We start from the raw sequence: 11,837 nt of genomic DNA, 5'->3' as shown, positions 1-11,837 counted from the left end.
ATATATAGTTAAGTATATAAAATGTGTCGTCCCCAAGGCATAGTTTCGTTGGCAAAGAAAGTACACTCTGAGGTGTTTCTCTTTGGCTCTTTAGGTTCAGTACTCAAGCCCTTGCTAGGGAGGAAGCTTAGCAGTCAAAGTGATCATCAAAGTTGAAAATCGCTTACCACTCTCACATTTGTGGTGGGGTTAGGGATCGAACTGGCCTCTAAGTCTTTTGATTTACATCTCCTGCTGATATTGTGAGGCCGAATAGCAGGGGGCATTAGTGATGATGTGTTAACAAAAAAAAAAAGTATATAAAATGTGTCTCTAGGAGCATAGCCTGGTAGTCTTGGCAATCTCGTTTGAAGCCTACTCTTTCACGGTCAAAGTATTACACTGGGTTCAAAATTGAGGACCATCAATGTAATACCCAATGTTTAATATTATAAGTATCTTCAGAAGTTACGAGGTCAAAATTGGTATTTACCATAATTTCGGGCCTATGTGTATTATTCAAAACGCAACCGAAGGGTAAGGGATTATGTCAAGCAAACCAAAGAAGGTAAAATTGTCCAAATAAACAACATTCAATAAAATCAAGAGATTTTCGAAGATTTAAGGTAAAAAACACGTGATTGGGGGTATCCGGGCAAAAGTACAGATTTTGCAAACTATCCGAGGGAGGTTGAAATGGCGAATTTTCAAGAAATTCTTAAGGGAAATAAATAGTTTAGAACTTGTGGGCAGTAGTGGAAGTGTTAGAAAATATAGGGGTGCCATGGATAGGGAGAAAATGCAATTAGAAATTTCTTAGGGGCTAAACTGCAAATTTTAAAAAATTGCATGGTGTGAATCCGACCAGCAGCCTGTGGCCGCCGGCAGTCGCTTCTGAGGCGTCGGGAAGGTTGCCCGGAGACTCTAGGGTAATCTCCAGGCAATGATGGAACCATTGGAGCATGCTATTGGCCGAAAAAAGCATCGAGGTGACTGGTATTAATGGCGGAGGTGACCATCGATTTGGCTAGATTTTTCGAAGGCTATAGCTCGTGATTTGGAGATTTTCGATTGGTTTGGAGGCTAGATTTGGGCTTAAGGGATAAAGACGAGCAAGATATGGTGGGGAATCGGGTCAAAAATGAGTATAAAAAGGGGTCATTGGCCGAGAGTTTTGAAGCACAATCGGGTGCAATTTCTCTTGTTTTAGGTTGAATTGAGCTTTTGGGATAAGGGGCTTTTGTTCTTTGTGTTGAAAGGATCATTTCTGGAGAATTTGGGGTTGTTTGGTGGAGAAATCACAAGGTTTTAAGGGGTTGGCCGAAAAATCGGACTCGTCAGAGCTGCGGCCTATAACTGGCTTTTAAAGCCTTTTTCGACGACTATTTTGGCCATTGGAGGGTGCCATCGAGGTCGCCTTGAGGAGACCTTCAAGCCCCCATAGTTGTTTGGAAAATCGGAGATCGCCGAAGTCGGAGAAGAAAGTTGGAAAAGACGACTACATCGGCTGCGCATGGGCTTCACTTGCCGAGTCCCTAGGTGGCATGTGAGGGCGCATGAGGTAAGCTTTTTCTCTGAAATTAATTTTGTAATTTTGTTAAAATTATTTTAGAAATTATAATGAAAAAATATTTGGTGAAACTTGATGTTAGGTATTTTTTATGAATTTTCGAACATAAGAAAGGTTTAAAAATAGAGAAAATTGAGGAAAAATAAAAATATTGATTTCTAAGGTCTTAAATGGTAAATAGGAGAAGATTGGGCTATTGAAAAGAAGGATTGCACGATTTTCGAAATGTGACACGTTTTTTTAGGCAAAAATTAAACTTTTCCGATTTGAGGTGAGTGGCTTGATTCTAGATTTACATTGTCTTGAATATGTGTTGGAGTGTGTGTAGTGGGTTCTGGAGAGCGATTTTACCCTCCCGAGCTTAGGATACACGTGATTAGACTAGTTCTAGTGAGCGATTATACCCTCCAGAACTTAGGTTGTTTTTCAAATATATTTTCTCGTATGTACTTGTGGCATCATATGCATATTGAACATATGGTATACTACATCAACTATTTTAAACTTATAAAAAAGTCAGTGCATGGCGAGTGATTTTCATATCATCGGGGTGTCGATTTTCGTGTCGTTGTTAGGGTCTGTATGGGATGGGATGGGGTCTTCTTGAGAATGAGACAAGGTTAATCCTGGTGAACTAGTGACACGGTAGGGCACTCGAGGGATTAAGTATGTCGCGGCAAGGTTAACCCCAACAGTATGTGGAATGAATTTTCCACAGGAGGTTGAGTATGTCAGGGAAAATTTTCAAGTTAGACATGTTGCCTGTTGTCATTTGTTTGTATATGTCATGCTTATATGTCTTGCACGCATTATGTAAACTGTTTTACGCTATCACTTATATGTTTTATCATTTAATCTGGGTTATGCCTCTAGAACATTCAACGTTCCAGTCAGGGACTACTGCGAGGTCGAGGACATGGCCGGTGGGGCCAACGGTATTTAGTTGATAGTTGTTGTATCGTTTTGGAGGTGTCAATATTTATTTTGGTATATGTACGAATGGTTGTATGATACTGCTGTTATCATTTTGTAACGTTGTAACCCATATTTTGGTGTGGGAACACCTTGTATGAAACTCGTGGTAGGCCACAACATATTGATATTAATTATTCCACTGTGTTATATTATATCTCATTTAGTTTTAAGTTTAATGAGCTTGTTAATTATATGAGCAAGACTGGGGTTCTCAAGATTTTTGCCTGCACGTAAAGATTGCTCTTGAGGTCACTGCGAGCGTCGGCCATTGTATGCGACGAGTGTTTCATCTGCATGTGAAGATTGTTCTCATGGCGTCACGTGTGACAAACTTGAAAAAAAAAAAAGAAAAGATTCTCGGGGATTCCCTTATAGTGACGCGCCTGTGTAAGGCGAGGTGTTACAATCAAGTTCCCCAATTCAACTTTTTCATTGTATTCTGGGGCCATTAAATGAGATGTTACATGAATATATATATATATATATATATAAAAGGTTATGTTTACATTATTTAGTAGTATAAAGTTTGTGTTTATATTAGGGGTGAGTATGAAAATATCAAATTGATCACTCACGCAAATTACTAAATCATTAATTACACTATGAAAGAAGTGGAGTAGGTGGTTTATGATTTAATAATTGTAAAAATTAATTAAAGTGATTTGGTTTGAGTTTTGAATTTTGAATTTTAATAAATTATTAAATTCATCACTCATAAAAGTTAAGGTTCCGTTCTCTTTACTGTTTTCAAGTCATTTTTAATTTTTAATTTTTTAAAATAATGAAAACGCGTTCTCTTTGCTGTTTTTAAAAATACATTTTTGAAAAAAAAAATTGTAAAGAAAACTCAAAACAACAAAAAGTTGTTTTGAGTGTTTTCATCCAAAACAAATTCTAAACTTAAAACATATTTATTTATTTATTTATTTATTCATATTTTATTATTATAATGGGAAAAAATATTACAAAATTCATAAACTTTAAAATATATATGTTTTTTAATAATATATTAACATTAAATATTTATAATTTACTTAATAATCAAATTTATTGAATAAAATATCATTAAAAAAATATTTTCAAAATTTCAAAGAGAATGCATTTTCTAATTTTCTGTTTTGAAAAATAGTTTTCAAAATAACAAAGAGAACACGTTTTCAATTTTCTAAAAACAGACTACCAAAATAGAAAATTGAAAATGAATTTAAAACTCAAAACTGAAAATTAAAAAATAAAGAGAACACACCCTAAGTTTTTTTTTTATAATTTAAAATATTTTTTTTAATCACAAAACTATGAACTTTAGATGATTGTTAAGTAAAATAACAAATTTACAACTTTTAGTTTAATAATTTGTTATAAATTTTTTGAAATAATTAAAATATCCTTAATTTTTTTACCTTGCTCAACTAAGAATATTTAAAAATGTCATTATTATTTCATATTTTTCTTATTAGTTGTTATTAATTGTTATAATTAAAATTATTTAAACTGCCCAAATCATTAAACTATGACTTGGGTGGTTCTAAGGATATTGTCACGCCCGGATTTATTTCCATGCTAGAACGTGTGGCACCTAACAATGTCATTTGATTTGACAAGGCTAGTTTAACATTTACCACATTTACCCACTTGACTTAGAGGGTGTTTGGATTATTGTTTTTTAAGCTAGCTTTTTAAGTCTTTTTATTTAAAAATTTGTAAAAGTTTAAATTTAATTAATATATAAGTTAATAATGTACTTAGATAAATATAATTTAAGGTATCATTTATATAGTTATGTGTGCGATTTAAAAAAATTGATAAGTTATCAGAATTTAACAAAAAAATTAAAATAGATATTTTGCTAAATAATACAAATAAAATTTATAAAAATATTAATTTTTAATAAAATAAATTATAAATTGAAGTCTAACTAATAAATTTTTTATCATTAGATGTTGATAAATTATATATAATTATTAAAAAATATATTAATACAATACTTTATATTTAAATTTAGGTTTAATCATAAAAATATTAAGACATTAATAGGGTAGGGGATGGAGGCGGGGATGGCAATGAGGCGGCGACGACAAAGGCGATGGATGAAGATGAAGGAGTCAATGATAGAGGTGACGGACGAAGATGGAGACAATGACAATATGGATGGGGTTGGAGGTGGCGACCACCATGAAGAAGATGGAGGCGATGATGAAAGGAAATGGAGGAAGGACAAAGAGAGATTTGTAATGTTTACAGTTAAAAATATGATAGTTGTTAAATGATAGAATTATAAAATACTTTATCAACTAAATAAGTTATAGACAATTTTTTGAGAAAAGGTGAGGGGGAGAGATTTTCTAAACTATTGTCAAATAATCTTTAAACTCTGCGATGTTTAAACTTTTTAATTTTTAATAAATATATAACTAAATAAGTTATATAATGTTTAAACTTAATTGATAGCTTATAAACTATTAAATCGCTCAGCCAAACACCTCTTACAAGAATAAAAGAACAAACAAACCCACAATTCTAGAAAAAGAAAAAAAAAAAAGAAAAAGAAGCTATCAACTAGGATTCAAAGAAGACTTAATTACTAAAACTGATGAATGATTACAAAGGAGAAAAGGGAGAGGTACTTATAGATTATTTACCTTACATTCTAAAACAATATACTGTTATTGACTCTCTAGAATATCTTATTATTATACTTATTAACCAACCATTACATGAGTCTTCACATTACTAAACTTCACTGCACTAAACTAGATTATTTTAAAATCTCCCAGAATAATATATATAGAAGACATATGAATACAGAAAGACTTACTATAATACGTTAAAATAATTTAAAATAATCTAGAATAGTCTAAAGTCTTCTCCGCACTCTTAGAATTCCTTTGAATGATTTAAAACCTTCTTAATAACCTCTATGGTCTTTTGACTTTTACCATGACTGCAGAAGAGCAATATATTGATATTTATTTAGCGGATTAATTTTTATTTTGAATTAAAAGTTCAACTTATAATTTATTTTTTTAACATAATTGAGCTGATGGATATAAAAAATTATAGAAAGACAATCATCTCAAGGATTATTCTCTGAGCTCCCCAGCCTTCTTCGTGCTACCTACCCTATTTGCCCCACCAAGTGCTGCAGAAGTGTGGCCTTGCGTCTTGCCATGCCAGCCTTCCCAACTGCTCCGCCCATGCACGCCATCGTGGCCCGGCGTGCCAATGCCATTCGCCTTTGACGCTCGCCCATGGCAGCTCAAATCTCAGCCTGATCAACACCATCTTTGGCCCTGCCAAACACAATTAAAAGCATCACAAATATCAACGTGTGACAGCATGGTGACTATCAATCAACAACACATTTCAAATCATTTAATTTTAAACAATTAATTAAGGTGGATTCCGTTTTGACCATTTTTAGCTTCCCGCCCATACTGCATTTCCAGCTCATTGCATTGGAAAATGGAAGCTGGATGTGTTTTATTATTCAAATTTTATCCATCCCCAAATTGGGGACAGATTAGGAAAAGGAAAAGGAGGGAGTGGCATGAAAATTTGTGACACGTATTAATTAAACAATTGCAGCCAACTTTTCTCTTTTTGTTTTTGGTTTTGTCTCTTGTTTTCTGACCAAATCATGATTAAACCATCCACTTTAGAACAAACAAAGACCGGAGCCTGGAGCCTGGAGCCTGGAGCCTGGAGCAATGCAAAAGTAACACTCTCGTATTCATTCATTCATTCATTCATTCATTCATTCCACCACTTCATTTGAATCACTAAATTAAAGTACACTCTCTCTTCTTTTACCAACCAAAATGGAGGGGTGTATGTGTTTAAGCTGTACCATAACCACACCGCAGAATCTCTCACCCAGATTAAAGCCAAACCCAGCAGCAACGGAAAAAAAGCAAAGCAGGACGAACCCCGAATAAAAAGGGAACACAGAGCTTTATTTGCTGCCGCAGGCTACGCTCTGCAGAGCCGAGCCTTGGGTTTTGAAATACCCAATGTCTCCTTCGGCCACCTACTTATGGGTATTAGCCAACCCTACTTCCTAATACCCATAAGTAGTGTGGTGCCCTAATACCCATAAGTAGTGTGGTGCCCATTACTTAATGGCCTTAAGAGAGACGTTTTGGTCAATAATTAACCTTTTTTAAGGCTTGAGAGTGTGGTTAGAATTATTACCGTGACTGGTAGGTGACACTAGCTAAATATGTCAACGAAGGTCACGCATTTTATGTACGGAAGTCATCTCACGAGTACGAATTTGAATTTAAACGTTTATAATGTAATAATATAAATAAAGTATTATATTACCCCAACTTTGAATTGATGTCTATTTTTCTATTATTATTAAATTTCTTTTTATTATATAAAATTAATTATAAATGTTTACAACAAGAGAATTAGTAAAAAAAAATGGTAATCGACGCATTAGCCCCTGCACGGACTTCAATTATCATTTTATTTGGTGTATGTTATCAATAAAAAGAAAATTAATTGATGTAAATCTTGCGAAGGGTGAAGGGTGTTTTGGTCTATTTACAAGTACACATCACAATGCGTAGTTTGAATGGCACATGATCGGGGCTGCTGGCTCAAGCAGAGCATAGTACTCACTGCCACTCTACTAATTTTCATCCCCTTCTCCCTCTCTTGTTGCAGAGCAACAATGGCGGAGCCATGTTTGCTTATTTTTCTCTTGGTCCTCCATTTCTCCTTCCTCCTCCACGCCTCGCCAAACCCAGACGCTGAGCCACTAATGGCGTTTAAAGCCGCGTCAGACGCATCCAATAAGCTCTACACATGGAATGCTTCCACTAATCTTTGTACTTGGTATGGCGTTTCCTGTCTCCAAAACCGAGTTTCAAGGCTCGTTCTCGAAGGCCTGGACCTTCACGGTACCTTCCAGCCGCTCACCTCTCTGACCCAGCTTCGCGTTCTCAGCCTCAAGCAAAACCAACTGTCCGGCCCCATTCCCGATCTCTCCAACTTCACCGCCCTGAAGCTCCTTTTTCTTTCTGATAATGAGTTTTCCGGTGGGTTTCCGGCGTCCGTGACGTCGCTATTCCGGCTGTACCGTCTCGATCTGTCTTACAACAACTTGTCCGCTCAGATTCCGGCCGAAGTAAACCGTCTTACGCACCTTCTCACTCTCCGGCTTGAGGAGAACGGGTTCTCGGGCTCCATTACGCAGCTGGATCTCCCGAATCTGCAGGACTTCAACGTCTCCGGCAACAGACTTGCCGGCGAAATACCCAAGTCGCTTTCGAGTTTCCCTGCATCAGCCTTCGCCCGTAACCCAGTCCTCTGTGGTTCGCCTCTCGCTGAATGCAAGGCATTCTCTAGTGACCCCACCCGACCCGGATCATCAGGAGCCACCGCCTCTCCGGTGGGCCCCGATACCAACCACCCGGCGACGGTAGTTTCCTCGTCTCCAACCTCGATTCCAGCCAACGGAGCCCCTGTCAAGTCCGGAAAAACCCGGCACGCCGGCAAGATAAGCCTGGTGGCGATCATCGCCATAATACTTGGCGACGTCCTCGTCCTCGCGGTGGTTTCCCTTCTCCTGTACTGCTACTTCTGGCGAAACTACGCCGGTAAAGCGCGAGACGTAAAGTCATCGCAGCTCCTGGAGGGCGAAAAAATCGTCTACTCGTCGAGCCCGTACCCGGCGCAACCCGGGTTCGAGCGGGGCAGAATGGTGTTCTTCGAGGGCGCCAAGAGGTTCGAGCTTGAAGACCTGCTCAGGGCCTCGGCGGAGATGCTGGGAAAAGGCGGGTTCGGGACGGCCTACAAAGCGGTGCTGGACGACGGCAACATCGTCGCCGTGAAGCGCCTCAAGGACGCCACCATCGCCGGAAAACGCGAGTTTGAGCAGCAGATGGATATTCTCGGGAAGCTGCGCCACCCGAACGTCGTCAGCCTGAAGGCCTATTACTTCGCACGGGACGAGAAGCTTCTGGTCTACGATTACATGCCCAATGGCAACTTGTTCTGGCTTCTTCACGGTACGTTCATCACACTGGAACATTTTCCCAATGTTAAAATGCAAAAATCAGGCATTTTGCAGGAGTGAAATAATTGCATATAAACTATAGTTTGTTTTGGTTATCAGATCTTCAGTTAGTGGGTGGATTAGGTCACGGATCAGCAGGAAAGCACATGGGGCTTAATGCTTGAATTATTGTGTTTTTTTTTTATAACTAAATACATAACCAAGATGTGCCCAAAACTTAAGTCTTTTGGTCACTTATTAGTGATAAAGTTGGTTTGATAGGTTTCCTGTGCAGAATCATCGATTGAGTGGATTACCGAGATCAAATCATTTGTCTTTTATTTTCTCTTGATTTCTATTTGACGTTTACGATCAGATCCTGATAAATGGCCATTCTTTCATGGAAAAAGATGCCAAGAGCTAATCGATGAATTGTCGGGAGGTGACCTAGTTGAGGTGGTTTTGTGTTATGTAAATTGAATGATTTGCTACTTTTTTGTGATGCAATTTAATGGAATAATAATTGCAAGTCCAGCTAAAGCAAATTGAAAGGAAAGATGGGTTGGGTTGGGTTTAGTTCAAATGATCACCTTCAAGAATCTTTCCTTTGTATTGGTATCAGGGGGTGATTGGGAGCTGGGAAAATGAGTACATAGTTGGTTGGTAGGTCCCAAGAAAGTCTTTGATTAACCATTGATGAAACCGGACCACTTCTTCAATGGCCAAAAGTGAGAACCTGAACTATTTTCACTCGCGTTGGGGCTCTCCTGGATGCTGACCTTTTTCAGAAGATTGAATGGTGAAGTTAACTTGGCTCTTTCCTATTTCTTTTCTTGTAGCTGGGTCCACCTTCCGGTGGCTTTGTACTTTTTTTCCCCCATAAATCAGAAACTGTTTACCCAACAATGGACAAAGCTGCAGACCCAATTTCCTGTTTCATGTTTGGAGTGGATACTCAAATCCTGTGATCGAATCATCGTATCTCTGTGCAAAATACAAAACTGTTCACAGTCGGCAAGATATTTCTTTCTGCTTTTTCCTTTATTTTGGCTGTTTCCACTTTCTTAAATCTGCTGGCACTGTTCTTTCTGCCCTCGTTGTCTACCTCGTTAGTCAGTCTCTTGTCATTGATGTTAAGTTTTAAGAAATTGTTTAACGACAGTATACCAAGTTCTTACTGCCTATACTTCACTTCGTGCGTCTTCATGAGTTTTAGCTTTTCGAGTCAATCATTTTTATCTACAGCAATTTGTTCTACATATTTTGTTTCTTCTTTGAAATAAAAGTAGGTAAATTCTTCAACAGGGAATAGGGGGCCAGGCCGAACCCCACTGGATTGGACAACAAGGCTCAAGATCGCAGCCGGAGCAGCTCGAGGAGTGGCCTTCATTCACAGCTTGTGCAGGTCTCTAAGGCTCACTCATGGCAACATAAAGTCCACAAATATCCTGCTCGACAAGGCCGGCGATGCCCGGGTCTCCGACTTTGGCTTGTCTGCGTTTGCTCCTCCGGCAAGCAACCTCCAGAGGATGAACGGCTACCGTGCCCCGGAAGCATTGGACCCTCGAAAAATCACCCAGAAATCGGATGTCTACTCGTTTGGGGTCCTGCTGCTGGAGCTGCTGACCGGGAAGTGCCCGTCTATGGGCGAAAATGTCGGGCCCGGGATGGGCTACGGCGGGGTGGTGGACCTGCCGAGGTGGGTTCAATCGGTGGTGAGGGAGGAGTGGACGGCGGAGGTGTTCGACTTGGAGCTGATGAGGTACAAGGACATCGAGGAGGAGATGGTGGGGCTGCTTCAGGTGGCCATGGCTTGCACTTCGGCGGCGCCCGATCAGCGGCCGAAGATGAGCCAGGTTGTGAAGCTGATCGAGGAGCTAAGGGGAGTGGAAGTGTCCCCGTCGCACGAAGCACTGGAGTCGGTCTCGGACTCACCGTCGATGTCGGAAGATGCTGCAAGCGGCGTGAATCAGTCTTGATCTATGACACTACTACTAGTGTTGGAAGGAGAGACGTCTGTGGTCGTCATTTCGTCGAACAGTTGGAGTGCCCTGTAAATTTCATTCTCATTGTATGTCTGGGGGTATTTTTTATTTTTGTTTTCTACGGAAGTTGGTGATTTCATTGTCCCGATTGAAGAACAGTCTTTACTTAATTTTGAAGCCAATTAAGTATTAATAATTCAAAATATCATATTTAAATGAATATATATCAAAAGAACATAATGCAAGAATTACAAACAAACCTAATAATAACATATTTATTATATTTAATTATTTTTACAAATTACTTTTTCTTTTTGATATATTATTATCACGTGTAACATCAAAACATTGTATCTTGAAGCCCTTAATGAATGTATTTTAGTTATTTATACATGCAATTCCACTACAAAATATTATATAAATGAGTTTCCCAACTCTTTTTTTTTACTTTTTAGTTTGAAAGAATAAAATGTTTTTGCCATTTATTATTTTTTTTCATCTAAAAAAATATACCGCATTTACAAGATCACAACAAAATGTGAATACAAGATAAAAGAGAAGGTTAAGAGGTACAAGATTACAAACACCCCTCTTAGTTTTATAAAGAGATAAAAAGGATTGAAAAATGTAAGATTAGTCTTTTTCTTTTTTTGAATGTAAACAGTAAAGCATTTGTTGAAGACTTTTTGAATACTCGAGATATAATTTCAATATTCTACTTGTTCTTCAAATTTTAGCTCCTGTATATAATGTTTTGTCACTTAATACATTTGTTGACCTGTCTATCAAGACGAGATAATGTTCTTTGTGTCTTAACGATCACTTTTTATCTCTACATCTCAAAATGCAGTTAGAAACATCAAAATACATGTATAAATTATTTGAGAAGCATTTAATATTCTGAAAATTAAAGACAGATTACATTTAATTCTTTGTAACGGCTATAGTTTTTAAATTCTGTCAAGTATTACTCAAGCTCAAATCGTGGAACCAAGCGAGTTCCCAGCAAGACTTCCGACGAGCTCTCAGCGATATATCCAACGAGCTACCCACAACGCTTCTAGCTCACCGGCCTAACCGTTCGACTCATCGGTCAAACTATTCAACTTGCAGAACAACATTGCTACTGAATAACCGGAGGCAAAGACCCACCTATTTTATCTGATGCAAACCGAATTAGTGGTAATACGGAGCCTCACTCCTGATTTTATGAAGATGATAAGGACATTTTGTCCCTCATAATATCATCTCTACACTTTTGTATTTTATGCAATTGTAAACACCCCTCACTATAAATAGGGGTCGAAACACCATTGTAAGGGAG

At 38.1% G+C, this 11,837-nt stretch overlaps 1 protein-coding gene across 1 annotated transcript; it reads left to right on the top strand.

Moving 5' to 3' along the window:
• The first annotated feature begins 7,108 nt into the window (after positions 1-7,108).
• Positions 7,109-10,711, top strand: LOC127806915 (probable leucine-rich repeat receptor-like protein kinase At1g68400). Its single transcript, XM_052344512.1, has 2 exons — positions 7,109-8,541; positions 9,834-10,711. The coding sequence occupies exons 1-2, from the start codon at positions 7,203-7,205 to the stop codon at positions 10,505-10,507; spliced, it is 2,013 nt and encodes a 670-aa protein (XP_052200472.1). The 5' UTR covers positions 7,109-7,202; the 3' UTR covers positions 10,508-10,711.
• The last annotated feature ends 1,126 nt before the right edge of the window (positions 10,712-11,837 follow it).

This window comes from Diospyros lotus, chromosome 7 (assembly GCF_014633365.1).
Source record: "Diospyros lotus cultivar Yz01 chromosome 7, ASM1463336v1, whole genome shotgun sequence".
Taxonomy (NCBI): domain Eukaryota; kingdom Viridiplantae; phylum Streptophyta; class Magnoliopsida; order Ericales; family Ebenaceae; genus Diospyros; species Diospyros lotus.
Note: the sequence above shows the minus strand (reverse complement) of the source record. Positions and strands in the feature narration are given on the sequence as shown.

What these genes read in the sequence shown, in the direction of transcription:
- LOC127806915 (XM_052344512.1), top strand. Translation starts at nt 7,203, where the DNA reads ATGGCGGAGCCATGTTTGCTTATTTTTCTCTTGGTCCTCCATTTCTCC. An exon ending in CTTGTTCTGGCTTCTTCACG is followed by an intron (nt 8,542 to 9,833) that starts GTACGTTCATCA and finishes ATTCTTCAACAG; the next exon opens with GGAATAGGGGGCCAGGCCGA.